Source organism: Chiloscyllium plagiosum, unplaced genomic scaffold (genome assembly GCF_037043375.1).
Source record: "Chiloscyllium plagiosum isolate Xiang-an unplaced genomic scaffold, Cpla_swu_hap1 HiC_scaffold_42, whole genome shotgun sequence".
NCBI lineage: Eukaryota > Metazoa > Chordata > Chondrichthyes > Orectolobiformes > Hemiscylliidae > Chiloscyllium > Chiloscyllium plagiosum.
In genome coordinates, this window is record NW_028270180.1 from 15,819,772 (window position 1) to 15,837,065 (window position 17,294).

At 42.7% G+C, this 17,294-nt stretch overlaps 1 protein-coding gene across 3 annotated transcripts in view; it reads left to right on the plus strand.

The window, feature by feature from the left end:
* Nucleotides 1-1,186: 1,186 nt before the first annotated feature.
* The window catches only part of LOC122542639 (neuroplastin), a 79,049-nt gene continuing 62,941 nt past the window's right edge, over nt 1,187-17,294 (plus strand). The window contains exon 1 of one of the 3 annotated variants that reach the window (XM_087982139.1): nt 1,187-1,343. In XM_087982139.1, coding sequence (XP_087838265.1) covers nt 1,250-1,343 — 94 coding nt within the window. In that variant the 5' untranslated portion in view covers nt 1,187-1,249. The remainder of the gene's footprint in view (nt 1,344-17,294) is intronic. The other 2 variants (XM_043680632.2, XM_043680631.2) reach the window with 2 other exon arrangements.

The window sequence follows — 17,294 nt, forward strand, 5'->3', positions numbered from 1 at the left end:
GACTTACACTACAGCGCCTGCTATGGCTATGTCTGGATCCTGCTTCATGGCGCCTCCCTGTGACCGTGTCTGTGATGTTCACCACTGCACCTCCTTTGCCCACATGTGGAACCGGCTCTACTTGGTTCCATGGCAGGTCTGTAAACTGCTCCACGGCACCTCAAGTGGCTAGATATGGGATGTTGTCCACAGTGCCTCCTGAGGCTGGGTCTGAAAACTGCCTGCAGCGCCACCTGTGCCTGGGTCTGGGACCTGACAAAAGCACCTCCTGTGGCTGGATCTGGAACCTAGTTAGACCCAAAAAAAAACTGCAGATGCTGGAATCCAAAGCAGAAAAACCGGAGGCTGGAAGAACACAGCAAGCCAGGCAGCATCAAGAGGTGGAGAAGTCAATGTTTCGGGTATAGGCGAAAGTGAGGACTGCAGATGCTGGAGATCAGAGTCAAGATTAGAGTGGTGCTGGAAAAGCACAGCAGGTCAGGCAGCATCGATGAGCAGGAAAATCGATGTCCCAGGCAAAAGCCCTTGGGTATAGCTCTGCTCACTGTACCTCCTGTGGCAGGGTCTGGAACCTGCTCCACAGTGTATCTTGTCTCTGGGTCTGGCGACAGTGCGCCTCATGTGGCTGAGTCTGGGATGTGCTCCAGTGTATCGCCTGAGGCTAGGTCCTGTGACCTGCTCCACTGCGCCTCCTATGGCCATGTGTGGAACCAGCTCCACTGCGCCTCCTACGGCCATGTGTGGAACCAGCTCCACTGCGCCTCCTACGGCCATGTGTGGAACCAGCTCCACTGCGCCTCCTACGGCCATGTGTGGAACCAGCTCCACTGCGCCTCCTACGGCCATGTGTGGAACCAGCTCCACTGCGCCTCCTACGGCCATGTGTGGAACCAGCTCCACTGCGCCTCCTACGGCCATGTGTGGAACCAGCTCCACTGCGCCTCTTGTCGGTGGGTCTGGGATGTGCTTTACAGCGCCTCCTGTGGCCGTGAATGGTACCTGCTCCGCTGCACCTTCTTGCGGCTGGGTGTGGAAATCTGCTCCGCTGCGCCTCCAATGGTCGGGTCTGAGACCCGCTCCCCATTCAAACGTCGCAGTCGGAGGCTCACTGGCTGCGCGCGCACTCTAGCGCTGACTCTCGCGAGAGCAGGTTCACCTAGAGTCAGCGGGTGGGGGAGGGGGAGCCGCAGTCGGTGCGGACCGAGTAGGGAGAAGGGTGGCAGTGGAGTGAACGGCGAGCAGCATTACCATGGCAACGGCCCGGGGCCCAGCCTGGCTCGGAGCCGCTGTGTCCGCCCTGCTCTGGCTTAGCCTCATCTTGACACCCGCCCGCGGACAGAACGGTGAGTGTCCGGGCCCGGGGTGCAATGATTTTGGGGAGGGGGCGGAAAGGAGGCGCCTGTACCCTCTATCTTCCCCTCCCCTCCCCTCCCCTCCCCTCCTGGGGGTAAGAGGGGGCCCTGTACCCTGTCTCCCCTCCCCTCCTGGGGGTAAGAGGGGGCCCTGTACCCTGTCTCCCCTCCCCTCCTGGGGGTAAGAGGGGGCCCTGTACCCTGTCTCCCCTCCCCTCCTGGGGGTAAGAGGGGGCCCTGTACCCTGTCTCCCCTCCCCTCCTGGGGATAAGAGGGGGCCCTGTACCCTGTCTCCCCTCCCCTCCCCTCCTGGGGGTAAGAGGGGGCCCTGTACCCTGTCTCCCCTCCCCTCCTGGGGATAAGAGGGGGCCCTGTACCCTGTCTCCCCTCCCCTCCCCTCCTGGGGGTAAGAGGGGGCCCTGTACCCTGTCTCCCCTCCCCTCCTGGGGATAAGAGGGGGCCCTGTTCCCTGTCTCCCCTCCCCTCCCCTCCTGGGGGTAAGAGGGGGCCCTGTACCCTGTCTCCCCTCCCCTCCTGGGGGTAAGAGGGGGCCCTGTACCCTGTCTCCCCTCCCCTCCTGGGGGTAAGAGGGGGCCCTGTACCCTGTACCCTGTCTCCCCTCCCCTCCTGGGGGTAAGAGGGGGTCCTGTACCCTGTCTCCCCTCTCCTCCCCTCCTGGGGTAAGAGGGGGCACTGTACCCTGTCTCTTCTCCTCTCTCCTCCCCTCCTGGGGGTAAGAGGGGGCACTGTATCCTGTCTCCTCTCCTGTCCCCTCCCCTTTAGGGAGTAAGGGGGGCACTATACCCTGTCTCCTCTCCCCTCCCCTCCTGGGGGTAAGAGGGGGCACTGTACCCTGTCTCCCCTCGCCTCCCCTCCTGGGGTTAAGAGGGGCCCTGTACCCTATCTCCCCTCGTCTCCCCTCCTGGGGGTAAGAGCAGGCCCTGTACCCTGTCTCTCCTCGTCTCCCCTCCTTGGGGTAAGAGCGGGCCCTGTACCCTGTCTCCCCTCCCCTCCTGGGTGTAAGAGGGGGCACTATACTCTGTCTCCTCTCCCCACCCCTCCTGGGGGTAAGAGGGGGCACTGTATCCTGTCTCCTCTCCCCTCTCCTGTCCCCTCCCCTCCTGGTGGTAAGGGGGGCACTATACCCTGTCTCCTCTCCCCTCCCCTCCTGGGGGTAAGAGGGGGCACTGTACCCTGTCTCCCCCTTCCTCCCCTCCTTGGGATAAGAGAGGGCCCTGTATCCTGTCTCCCCTCCCTGGGATAAGAGAGGGCACAGTACCCTGTCTCCTCTCTCCTGGGGGTAAGAGGGGCCCTGTATCCTGTCTCCTCTCCTCTCCTCTCCCCTCCTGGGGATAAGAGAGGGCCCTGTACCCTGTCTTGTCTCCCCTCCCCTCCTGGGAAGTAAAAGCGGCTCCTGTGCCCCCTCTGCCCTGGTAGGAGCAGGGCCAGTGTCCCCTATCCCCATGGTATGTGAGCAGGACCTTCCCAGGGCAGTAATTATAGAATCCCTACTGTGTGGAAGCAGGCTATCGAGTCCACATTGACCCTAGCATCCCAACCAGACCTGCATCCCCCATCCCCACATTTCCCATGGCTAATCCACCTAACCTACACATCTTTGGACTTAGGGAGGAAGTTGGGGCACCTGGAGGAAACCCACCCAGACGCAGGGAGAATGTGTAGACTCTACATAAGACAGTTGCATGGGGATAGAATTGAATCTGGGTCCCTGATTCTGAGGCAACAGTGCTAACTGCTGAGTCACTGTGCTGCCCCCAGCAAGTAATAACATATTCTGTGCCCCATCTCTTCAGGGGATAAGTGCAGATCCAGTGCCCCATTCTCAGAATTTGAGGGTATGGGGGAGATTGAAGGGGCCCATGTCTGCCTTTTTTCTGAGGGTATAAGTTGGCCAGTGCCCTGACACATGGGGTGGCTGCCCTTCATAGAACTGTGCTAGTGTTACCTCTCCCCAGGATGTTTGAGGGGGATTTGTACCCCTCTCCTGTGGGTGTAAAGAAAGAGCAGATGCCCTCAAGCACAGGATGGGAGTAAAGATGGCCTTCTTCGGGCTAGGACAGTTCCAGTGTCCCTGTTCCCAAGGGTGTAAGAGCGGAATCTCTGACCCTCTTCCTCCCTGCTGTAAGGGCTGGGCCTGACTTGTTTTTTTTTGAAGATGGGGGTGGAGTTGGTAAAAGCAATATCTGTTCTCCCTTCCTTGGAGGAAGGAAGTGAGGAGAGGAAGAATAGAGTCTAACAACTTTAACAGTCAAAGCCAGTTTCCATGGGGGGAAATGAGGGGTGGTCATAGAAGCAAAGGATTAAGGTATACCGTTGGTCACTGTTTAAGTACATTCAATTCAACTGCATTTTGAACTGCTTTGCTTAAGTTTTCTAACTGGGAATGCTCAAGTTAATTACATTGCAAATCATCCAAAATTATTGCAAATTGCTCTTTATTTTTGCAGTGACTATCTGTTAACTGTTAATACATGTTTAATATTATTTATGTTTACCAGCTCAAACAAATGCAAACTCAGTGCTGTATTTGCTCTAAAATCCTTCCTTTCCACCCCCATCTTTAATGACCCAGCTGTTTTATTTTTAAATTATGCTTCAGTACCAGGTGTTTCTGAAGGGACAGTTTGTAATAACATGGTGTTTCTTTTTTACTTTTTTTTTATTTTGGTGTTTGTTTTCCATTTTGAGCTTGTCTTGCAGAATGCAGTGCCTGAGTTGTAAGTGGTGAATGCAATACATTACTAAAGGGAACAAAGGCTCTCATAATTTTCCTTTTGACATTCGTTCATTGCCGCAATTGAGGGGCCTAAAATTTGGGGACATGGAATGAAGAAAATTTCTTTTTAAAATGCTTGAGATATCAATAAAGTTATGTCAAGTCAACAATTTACTGCTTTTTATGCAACTTAAGGGAATGTAGCAAATACACTGGAAGTAATTGAATAGTACTAGAAGAAATTATAAGAAACTAACTGTAAAGGATTTACTAGATATTTGTCCTGCAAATACATTATCCTTTAAATCATGGTGCAGATTCCCAGTTTAATCATCTCAAATGCAGTATGTAAATTGAGGAAATTCTATAGGCTGACACTGAGTGCTTTTTTTTAAAGAAGCACCACGGATTCATTTGTTTCCACTACCTTCCTCTATCTTGTCAGTATTGTCTCTCTGGCTTGAAGGGGATGTTAATTCATATAATTCAGCATCTTCTCCAGGAAGACAGTGGAGGCATTGCAAGGTCAAAGTGATCCTGAAAACTAGCAAGGATGTTTTGATCAGAGGATGTTAAACCTGTATGTCTTAGAGATGTCACCAAGGCTATTTATATACAGTCTTTCTGGGTGAAAATAAAGGTATCATGGAACATTGAAAATCATTTCATCTCCTGGAATAAAAACAAAATTTGACAGTCCACATGAATCATTATGCCTAGTTATAAATGGATAGCAAACTTTTTTTGTATTTAAAGGAGTTATGCAGTAAATTTTTATTTTAAAATTAAGAAACACCTTGTAGTAATGTTTTAATATAATTTTTTTTTAAAAAAAATTCTTGGAATGCATGGATTCTTGCACGGCAAAGATTTGTTGCTCAAAGTGGTGGTGAGCTGATCCTTTAAACTCCTGTTGTGCATATGGCATAGAGATTAGCATAGCACAGTTTGGGGGTTTCCAGTCTTAACATGTAACAATTTCAATTAGGTTAATTTTCATTAATAAGATTCCATGAGGCCCGATTGGGTACATGAGGCTGTTTCTCTAGACTGGCATATTTGCAGGCTAAGACCATAAGATGCAGAAGCATTATTAGGTCATTTGGCCCATTGGCGCTGATCTGCCATTCTGTCATGGCTGATGCTTTTCTCAATGCCATCTTCCTGTTTTTTCCCATAATCCTTGATCCCCTTACCAATCAAGAGCCTATCAATCGGTCTTAAATACTCAATGACTTGGCCTCCACTCTGCAGCAATGAGTTTCACAGATTAACCACCTTCTGGCGGTAGAAATTCCTCCTCATTTTATTTTAAATGGTCAATCCTTCCCACTGTGCCCTCAGGTTCTAGCTTTCTCCTACGAGTTGAAACATCGTCTCCATGTCAACTCCATCAAGGTCCCTTTGAAAATTACAGAATACTATCAGATCTCCCCCCTCGTCCTTCTGAACTCCCAATACAGACCGAAAGTCCCCTGCACTCATATGACAAGCCGTTTGTCCTTGGGATCATTCTAGTAAATATCCTCTGGACTCTCTTCAATGCCATCACATCATTCCTTTGATAGAGATCCAAAACTGCTCACAATATTTCAAATCAAATTTGAGCAGAGTCCCTCATAGCTTCAGAGTATATCTCTGCCCTTGTACTCGAGCCCTCTTGAAATGAATACTAACATTGTATTTGCTTTCCTAACTGCCAACTGAACCTGCATGACAACCTTAAGAGAATCCTGGACTCCAAACTCTGTGCTTCAGATTTCCAAAACCGTACCCATTTAGAAAATAGTCTACAACTCTATTCTTCTTGCCAAAGTGCACGACCTCACTTGTCCCACATCTGTCACTTCTTTTGCCTCTCTCCTAGCCTCTCCCAATCCTGCAGCTTCCTCACTACTTCAACATTGCCTGCCCTCCACCTATCTTTGTGTCATCTCAAAACACAGCGACAATTCCCACAGTTTCTTCGTCCAGATACTAATGCATATCGTGAACAGTTGTAGTCCAAACATGAACCCTTGTAGAATGCCACTAATCACTGGCTGCCATTCTGAAAAAGACTCCTTTATCCCTAATATCTGCCTTTTGCCAGTCAACCAATCTTCTATTCATACTAGTACCTTGCCCCTAACACCATGGGCTCTTAACGTTTGACAAGGTGCTAAATACGTTATCTGGAAATCCAAATAGATAATGTCCAGTAGCTCTCCTTTGTCCAACCTGCTTGTTACAGCCCCGAAGAATTTACTAGTTTTGTCAGGCGTGATCTCCTTTTGAAGAAGTTGTGCTGACTTTGCCTTATTTTCCATGCACTTCTGCAGTCTTATCCTTATTAATTCACTCTAAACCTTAACAATGATTTGAGGATTAGGCTAACCAGCCTTTGGCTTTCTGCATGTGTCTCCCTTCTTAAATAGTGGGGGTTACATTAGTCATTTTCCAGTCCTCTGGCATCTTCCCTTACTGTAGTAATTCCACCAAACTCCTCTGCTATCTCCTTCAGAACACTGGGGTATAGTCCATTTGATCCAGATAAATTACCCACCATCAGACTTTTTGGCTTCCCCAGCACCATCTCCTTAGTGTTTGCCACTACACTCACCTCTGACCCCGACCCTCTTAAGTCTTGGTACCTTGCTGATGTCTTCCATTGAAAACTGATGCAAAGTATCTGTTCAGTTCCTCTACCATTTCTGTTTTCCTTTACTACTTCGTCAGCCACGTTTTCTAGCATTCTAATGTCCACTCTTCAACTCTTGCCTCTCTCTAACACTTTAGCTGGCTTAGAAAAAAACTCTTACAATCTTCTTTCATACTGCTAGCTGGATTATTCTTTTATGTGTTTTCCTCCCTCCACCCTGCCATTCTTTTATTAGTTATCCTCTGCTAGTTTTTAAAGGTGTCCCAATCCTCTGGCTTCTCACTAATCTTCTCGACATTGTATGGTTTTATGCTGTCCTTGACCAGTCTTGTCATCCTTGGTTACATCATGTGGACCCCTCCCCCGCATGTGCACACAGATTCGTGCACATACACACCCCCAACCCCCATTTCATATGCTACATGCTTTTAATTACAACATCCCCAACCCTGCCCCTTCTCATAGTTGTCCCTTTATCTGCTGTGCCTGAAATTAGAATTCTGACCCTTTCTATACTTTATGTTCTATTACTTGTTCTGGAAACTTTAATAACCTCTGAGCCCTCCCTCCATCCTGGAACTGATTCCATAATTTTCCATGCAATTGCAAACTGCTTCCAACCCGAGTTATGCAATTTGCCAGGACCAACTCAAAAGCTGAGGTTCCTTCAGCACTTACTCCTGGATCATCTACCTGCCTTGCTGCTAGTCACACCTCCAGTCCCTGACCGATTTCAAGGTAGTTAATCTAAGGGGTGTGACTGCCTCCTGAAATACAGCATCCAGGTAACTCTCCCATCCTGATGTGTTGTACAATTCAAAGATTATACTCCAGTTCATCCACTCTGCGCCAAGGTTCCTCAAGCAACCAACACTTGTGACAGGTGTGGTCTCTCTGAATCAAAATGGGGTCCACCAACTCCCACATTGTGCAGTTGCAACGCATCGCCTGACCTGGCATCTCTATTTTAATTACCTAGTTCTTGATTTGATTTTTCATACTGGTCTTTTCCTTTCTAACCAATAAATATTTCTCCTATTTATGTTCAATCTGAAAGTAGCCTCTGTAATAGTCAAATTAGTAGCTTCAACAACGAATGAATTTATGTTTTACCTGTGATGTCGCTCTTGTGCTGGGCCCCAGATCCTGGGCTTCAATTTGTCCTGCTCTTAAAAAAAACTTACAAGCTATGAGCTGGAAAGAAAACAAGCACCTCCCCTCAGAATTCCCACATTGTTTTGAAATTCTCCAAACTATACACTCACTTGGGCCTTGTCTCGCTCTCAGGATGTGATCTCTCTTTTCTGATTTGAATCAATGAGCTTTGCACAATCTAAGGGTTGATCATTTAGAATTGAGATGAGGGGCGAGTTCTTCAAGGAAAATTGAGAATGATAGGAATTTTTGATTTTAAGAGGACGATGGATGCTCAGTCCTTGAGTATATTCAAGGCTGAGATTGTTTTTTAGGCACTTAGGGATATGGTCAGAGGTTGGGAAACTGAACTTTAGGTAGAAGGTAAACCATGATTTTGAAAAGGAGAAGGTCACATACTTTGTTTCTCCTGTTCCTTTGCTTATGACAAAGAAAGATGAGAACATGTTTAATGTTGTCTGATGATGATAACCATTTCAGCAAAATTATGGTTGGATCTAGAGATTGCAGAGATGAACTTAAAAATGTGCAAATACTAATTCAGTATGATATTTTTCCCATCGTATTTGTTAGAATGGAAAGGAAATCATCTGAGTTGAAAAGCCAAATTTTTTAAACTTAGCAAAATTAATTCTTTATTTCCCATGTAAACCTATTTTGAGGATATCATGAAAACTGTTGACTTTTCATTTTGTTACATGACTGAATTGTTTGTGTTAGGGAAGGTTTTTCTTAACAAAAATAAGTTTATTTTGTCAGTTTCAACAGGATTAAGGAAATAATCTCTGTTTTAACCCATGAGACTTTTAATGTTCGCTATAACGTTGCAAACTTTAGAATATTTATTGCCATTTTTGGTTAATTAAAAATGTCATTGTAAATGACATTTTACAGGTTAGCACTGCAGCCTCACAGCACCAGGGATCCAGGTTCAATTCCAGCCTCTGGCACCTGTGTGTCTGTCTGTGTGGGGTTTGCATATTCTCCCTATGTCTGCATGGGTTTTCTCCAGGTTCTCCACTTTCCTCCCACAACCCAAAGATGTGCAGTTTAGGTAAATTGGCCGTGCTAAATTGCCCATAGTGTTCAGGGATGTGTAGGCTAGATGCATTAGTCAAGGTAAATGTAGAGTAATAGGGTAGTGGAAAGGGTCTGGGTAGGATACTCTTTGCAGGGATAGTGTGGATTTGTTGGGCCAAATGGCCTGTTTCCACACTAGGGATTCTCTATGAAATGTGATGTCCATTGTTTCTTTTGTAGAATTTGGTGGGGTTTTTTTTTTAAACCAATGTACTGGAAACCGCACAAACTAAATTAGATTTTAAAAAACAGAAGAAATGTTCAATGAGCTAAAATGGTTTGATTGTTTTTTTCATTGGAAATGACCATCTCCAGTAAGAGGAAATCTAACCAGAGCCCCATGACATTCAATAGTGTTACCATCACTGAATTCCTTACTAACAACATCCTGAGAGTGACCATTGACCAGAAACTGAATTGGATTCGCCACATCATTAAGACAGTGGCTACAAGAGCAGGTCAATCTTGCAGCAAGTAACTCACCTCCTGACTTCCTAAAGCCTGCCCATCATCTCCAGAGCACATGACAGGAGTATGCTGAATACTCCTCAGTTGCCTGGATGGGTGTAGTTCACAGCAGTTGAAGTTTGACACCATCCAGGTCAAATCAGCTCATTGAGCACCACATCCAGTCACCTCACCATATCTTGATATTCCCTCCCTGTGTCAATCTACAGCACTTGGACTGGAGAGAGTCAAGAAGGCAGCTCACCACCACCATGTTGAGGGCAACTAGGATCTGGTAATAAATGTTTACTCAGTCAGTGAAATCCATGTCCCAAGAGTGAATTAAAAAAACCCAACCAATAGCTGTAAAGGCTGAAATAGTCAGACCAATTAATGTGCACAGTCCTTTGAATACACTTTAAAAAAAATTTCTGTTCCTTTGTGGGGCTGCTACACAGTTGTGCATACCTCTGTAATGTTTGGGATTTGAGAGTATTTCGGCCAATTGCACAGAAGAGCTCTGTCATTACACTCAATTCTGACAGTCAAATTGTCTGGGTAGCTACAGCTGTTCATACTTACTACTTCAACAGAGGCAAATTATTTCCAAAGGAACAAGTATTTTATTCACTTTCCAAGCCAGTTAATTTTTTCATAGATGAGATTTTCGACAAAGGGAAAAACAAGTTTGGTATTCTATAAGTATATAGCTCATGTTTGAAGCTGTGACTGGATGTTGGTATAAAATATACTGGATAGTTATTCAGTTAGCACTTGAGGAAATTTAGAGTTTTTAAACACTTTTTAAAAGCAGATTTACTGATCAGTTCCATCTCTCATTCCAAGCCAAGCTGTTCGTCTGAACACTGATAGGCATTGTCATGCCATTTTTAAAAAATTATTTTGGTGATGATTTCTATCTGTAATGATGACTTTGAAATCTAGTCTTGTGGTTCAAAGATATTCACCACCTGCATAGCAATGCAGCAATTCCTTTAAGGCGCTAAGCCCCTCACCCTAATTCATTGGTATTATTATGGTAATAATACCAATGTAATTTGGCCATTTCAGGCAAACATTAACCATTCACCTAATTTACTGCACATCAAATAGTTGCACATATTCAGTTTTTAGTTCATATTTAGATTTTGAAAAATGCACAAATATATTTGCTACAATTCCTGGTACTTCAACAGAAGTATTGTTTCTCTAATTATTTTGCTTTTGGCCTTTTCTATCATAATTGTAGTGATGCTTATGTGTGTGCATCCCTCCATATGTAATACATTTCTCCAGCAGCTTACAATTGATGGATGGTGTTGAATGAAGAATGTTTACAAGGTGGTTATGAGAGACTTTAAAACCAAACCTTGTCTGTCCATTTAGAGATAAACTCTTGCTTATAATTTCATCTAATGCTGGACAGTGTGCAGTTGGAGCACCCAACTATTTCCCTCCCTGAATAAAATTCTGGTCCTCCTGGTCACTGCTTTGCATGTATGATTCAGGACTGCAGCACCCAATGGTCCGGCCTTTCGTCTGTCTCACTGGGGGAGGATTTACCATGCTTGTTTTCTTTCTTAGTTTTATATCTTATCTTTCCAGCAACAGGAACCTGACTCACATTTGAAGTTTGCATTTTTGAGATGAAGGCTGAATGTTTTTGCTCTGTTTATGTGGTACCTTCTCTCAAAAAGTCGAGCTTGGCCTTCAAATGTTGGCTGCACAGTCTGAGAGAGAGGGGGTTTTGATCAGAATTGGCACAAGCTGTATCAAAGCTGCAAAATTATGTTTACGTTTGAGTGGCAATTTGAATCACTTCAGGCTTTTTGCTCTCCTTAAAGGGACGACAGGGTAACAATAGCACTGCTGGTGGCTGCTAAGTAGGCAATCACTTGAGATAGTGGGGTGGAGGGGGTTTGAGAACATGTTTAACTAAAAGTCCTGAATGGCTCCTTTTCTGTTCTCATTTCATCTGACGTATTGAACCATACAGTCCATCAAATTCTCAAGCAGTAAACCTCACCTGGGGGAGCAGTTAGAATGCAGCACTGTCTTCTGCCAGACAGGTGCAAAATATCAGCCAGAAATCTTGCTTACGATGGATATGCTGCCTTACTTTTGAATCATTTATGTGTACAGACACTGAAAACCAAGTTAAGTTTCAAGGTTATGCATTCCAGACTCGTATTAGGCAGGCTGGTGTGAGAGAAATGGCCAGTTGAATCCCACAGATGGTTGTGGATTTTGCATCTAATGATAAGCCAGCTGGAGCCTGTGGTTTTCAAAAGATTGAAAGATGAATGAGTGAATTTTCACAATTCAACATTTTCTGTAACATGTCCATTTTCGTATAGCCCTTTCATCTTCTCTCCCTGTAACCAGAATTGCTGCTGGTTTAATTCGCTGTTTGTGCCAGCTAAATTATGGTGCTTTTAGCATCCAAATTTTTTTTAGAAAAAAGACTCTTTAATTTAACAGTAACTTATAATTAAAAATAATTGCTGACTGTGCTGTTGGTAGTACAGACTTGAAGTCTCATTGCACTTATGCTGATAGAAGCTAATTTAATATATTGGAGGTATTTTTGTTTTGATTGCACTCCATTTGGTCTCGCTGATGAGCCAAAGGTATGTTGTGCTGGTAGCAAAGCAGCAGAACTAGATTTTGTGTGTTTGATGAACCAAAATAGTGTAGTGTAGGAGCTGGGTGATACAGTGAGAGCAAAAAACAGCAAGGGGTTTGAATCTGGCTGTTTGGAGCATGCCAATTTGTGGAGTCACTGATTCATAGTTTGTAATTTTGAAGTGTAAAATTGCATTGGGTACCATGTAAACACAGCACGCAATGCTATGGCAGTTATTTTGAAAAGAAAGAGTGAAATGTTAGCACTTAAATGTTAACATTCTATCTGTCCAGCAATATTGTGAAATATTTCGCTGGTGCTTTGTTATATTGTAGAATCAATCAGTGCAATGTTTCTGAATCACTGTGGTCATTGTTATGTAACAGTTACATAGTTTCATAAAAATGATTTTTGTTTTAATCTGTATGTGCAAATCCTTGCATTTTGTGGTGAATCTATTTTGAGGATAAGTAAACAGGTACAGTATTATCTAAAGTACAACTTGATTCATTTTAATTTATTGCAGTATTTTGCCTTATTCCCTAGTAATAGCTATGGCTTTCACATACTGTAGTTATATTTAGTTTATTTTCATTTACAGCTTTTAGTAAATGTTGCCTTTTTAATTTTGCAAAATACAGCACTGGCTAGAATCGGTGGGTGATTTTAATAAGTTATACTTGGCATGCTTCAGGAGTAACCAACTATACTTTATGGCAAAATTCAATCTCTTCCCCAATGATGGAACAACCTATAACTGATCAAATTTGAAAATGTTTCTTAGGTGTGTGGGTGGAGTGGGGAATCTATTAGATTCCAAAAGTGATGGAGTTTTGTTTTAATACAGCACTAATCCTTAAGTATTGAAGCAGTGTTTCATCTAGTTGTCCTCGAGTTTTGCAGAAGTGACCAAGAACAAGTATTCATTGACACTGATGTTTTGCAACCAACAGTTCCAGCATAGTTGTTTGTACTTCTAGGTAATGAAATACTGTAATAGTCTTATTAACATTTCTGCAGAGTGAAATAGTGTGGATGTGAGGTTTTGCCTTGTTCCTATTTGAGCAAAAATGAAACTCCTTGCAGTGCAGTTCTAGCTTTTGTTCTCTCAAATGTTGACTAATGTAAGTTTTGAACTCCCAACCACAGGAGTAATATTCTGGCGATTGACTGACTTATTGTCATTTCTTTCCATTGCTTCCACATTGCTGAATAAGCCTATTGTTGATACTTTTTTGACTCTCGAGTATTTCTCACACCCAAACTTGATTAAAGTATTATATACTGAATGGTTCTGCACACAGTTCGCCATCAAGGATTAGATTTTAATTGGTGAATGGGTATGTTCCCTGTTAGACTGACCATTGCAAATTTGGGTTTCAAAAATTTTTGTTCATGAATTTCTGCAAGCGCCTGCTACTAGATTATTGGCAATGTAGGCGAACATTGGGGCAACCAGCATATGACCTTAACCAAAGAGGTTAAAGAGAAGGGTGAATTTGCCAATTTTAATTTAATGTCACATCACATGCGGAAAGTGAGAGTGGGAAAACTAAGAATTGGGAAAAAAATAGTTTTTCAAAACAAAACAAATTTGCAACCTGTAAGGATAAAATACACTTATTGCTTATTTACTGGACAAGAGGTTGTTTACCAGTTATTAACAACGGTGATGTATACTGATAATTACTAGACTTAACTTTGTGGTAAACTTAATAGCAATGTAATGAAACTCAAGGGGAGGTTAAGAAAGAGATGATCTTTTTGTGATGTTATCGGCGGAGACATTGAAATTGCCACAGCTTGTGGCGATTCGTAATTCACAAGATATTTCTTCTACAACCTTCTGGCTGCTTTTGTGCTCAATTAGCAACTTATCATTCTTTAAAATATTGTTTTCAAAAAATCAGGACCTTTTTGTGTATGATCTTTAACTATAACATTTTTGAAACAGAATATGTATCTCTTATGGCTCAGAATGGCTTTTAAATCACTTCTTGGGATACAGAAAGTAGTGTTTAGTAAAAGAATAAACCTCAGCTTCAATTTTGTGATTAAACTGGATCAGGCAAATAGTTTAGAAATTAGTTTACTTTAGAAATTGCAACTTCAACTTTAATTTGATATGTCAGCTTGCAGAGTGGGAGAAACATTGGAAATTCTATATTGTTCTCTGAGCCCCAACAGCCAAGTGTATTCTGACAAATTGCTGTGCAATAATGAGCAAATATACTTGCATTTTAGGCCTGTCTTCGTATTATCTTGACTGCTTTGAAATCTTGCAAGTGTTTGACCTCTGCCTTTCATTTTTTTTTTTTACATGTTTGAAGTCTGAGGTAACATACAGTGTGCAAACATAATCTACACGGGTTGGCGTTTGCTTTGTTTGAAAATGTAGATTTACAATGTGCTGGATTTATCTAAGTTTATATTGAACAATCATTTAACATTTTAATTGATTGCATTTAGTATAGATTCCCATTCAGTGCTGTAAATGGCAGAAACCATGCTCCAGGCCCTGGATCATTGCAGTGAGGAATTTATTCATGTATTCATCTGTCTTTCTTGCTTAATTCTGTAAATTCATGTAAAATGTCTCCTGCAAGTTGAGGCAATTTCATTTTCTATCTGTCCCAATACAGTTTAGTCATTTTATTTAAAAAAATCTTTTTTAGTAAGGGGTTAACTTGCATTTTACTGAGGTTTCAAGCAGAGAAAGTATTAGCGTGATTTCATGTATTCATACTGCTTTCGTTTCTGATTTTACTTTATGTAATGGGTTTAATGGAATAAATTGCATAGGATGCTTCACATGAGCATAGTTATTGGTCAAGCGGTAGCTTTTAAAGAGTGTCTAAAGGAGCAGCAAGGAATAGAGAGAGTATTCGAGAGGCTGGGTGCGAGAGAACATACTGGTGCGGTATTTGAAATATTTAATTCATTGAATTGATTTTGTTGAGGTAGATCGTTATGATCTCAGGAGTTTCGGGTGCAAGTTTAAGATCATTTATTTCGCCAATACTTTGGAAGACTGCCACCCCGGAGAGGACTTCAAAGAGCTTTGTCCTCAGCAAGAAATCTCCGATATTGGTCCATTGTACACTGCATGGCCAGTACATTACTCCAGTTCTAAAATGGTCTTTTTAGTAAAATACATCGTTTTACATGTTCCAAAATGGCAGAGGTGTCTAACATCCCTTGTCTTATCCCTTTGTCCATCTTCACAGAAACTCACTGACCTCCTTTCTCGAGCCTGCACTAGTTTCACAGCCTTGAGATCCCGAGAGCTTTCTCTGGTGGTACTTTACCTGACATGATACAAGGACATTAACACTTCTGCTTTAGAAAAAACACTCAAAAAGGTTATTGCTAGTCTAATTGTGTCACACCTTTTACAGGATTGAGTCCACCTCACCAGCATTTCAACCTTGCCTCTGTGTGTTAATAGTTTCCTGTAAAATAGCTTTCTTTGAATCGGAATAAATGAATTGGTTCCATAAATGTTATTTATTAACTAGATTCCCTATTGCTTTCTAATGTACTTAACCCACTTTAAGCTTTTATTATTCGTCCTCATTTTTGTAGGGTTAACCCTCATTAATCAATGTCATATCCAATATTTTCCCCTTGCAGTTTAAAGAAATCCTTTTGGACTTGATGCAAAAAAAAATCTTCTTGTCCTCCATTCATTTGATTCTGTCCAGGGTGCATTTGAGCATCTGGGAGAACAGCTTGAGTGAAATTCTAAAAATACCAATTAACACGTAGTGGTTTTAACTCTAAGTAATTAAAAACATTGATCCTGTATTGAAAAATTATGCTGGCTTTCTGTCTTCTGTGGAAAAAAAATTATCTTAGAAATTTTTATAAATGCCTGTTTATTGGCAGTTTGTAATTTTAGCAAATTGAATTATACTGAGTGCTACACGAGCCATCAGGAAAAGCACCAACAAAATAAAATGATTCAGAGGAGAGAACTGTGTCGAGAGCCTCTGCTGAGCTCCAATATCACATGAAATATTTACTCAGTTTCTTAGTTTTCCTTCTGTGCTCACAAAGCAATTACTGACTGATTAGAAAATGTCTTTTCAGTAACATGAAACTGCAGGATTCTGAGCAAGCAAGCAAAGTAAGCAGCTAAATAGAAATTAATTGTATAGCAATGTTGAGCTTGACTTTTTTTGGTGTTGTTTTATGGCAGCTTCGTGCTTTTGGTTAATCCTGTGCAGGTTTTTAAAAATACACAACTGTTTAGATTTATAATGCTTTATTTGTTTGAAAGTCATCATTGCCACCCCCACAGTTATTATTTGAAGTGATACAGGATTGAATGCTGTTGATTTTGTAATAACAGCTATTGACACGAATATCTCAGTGTAATGTTAGTCCTGCATGTCATTCATCTTTTCACCTGGCCTTAAAACAGTACTGTGAATTAGTTCAGCATTAATAAGCAATCTAGCTAAGAACTGAGAAACCTCATAGTGCCAGGGACCTGGGTTCAATTCCTGCCTCTGGGTGACTGTCTGTCTATGTGGAGTTTGCACATTCTCCCCTTGTCTGTGTGGGTTTCCTCCCACAATCGAAAGATGTGCAGGTCAGGTGAATTGGTCGTGCTAAATTGCCCATAGTGTTAGTGCATTAGTCAGAGGGAAATGGGTCTTGATGGGTTACTCTCCAGAGGGTTGGTGTGGACTTGTTGGGCCGAAGGGCCTGTTTCCATACAACAGGGAACCTAATCTAATCTAATCCCTGTGTGAGGCTGAGTTGTGAACCCCAATAATGTTTTACCTTTTACTACCATGAACAAACCATCCTCTAACTTTCTTTTCCCCATGCTTTAACCTCTGTAAATCCAAATCCAATCTGACCAATTATTGTCCCATCAGTCTACCCTTAATCGTTTGCAAAATAATGGAAGATCGTCTTGACGGTGCAATCAAGAGCAATTACTCAGCAATAGCCAACTCACTGCTCTGTTTGGGTTCCATCAGGCCAACTGGCTCTTGACCTTGTTACATCCGTTGTCTAAATGTTATCAAAAGAACTGAACTGAATAGTAGAAATGAGGGTTTCTGTCCTTGATAGATATGGGCAGCAGGAGGAGGCTACTTTGCCCAACAGATTCATATCAGCTCTCCACAGCATGCTCTGATCAAGTCACTTTTTCTGCTTATTCTTAGCCCTCATGATTTATTCTTTCTTGCGCCCATCTAAAGTAATTTTCATGTCATTGACTTTTTGCTTCCACCATCT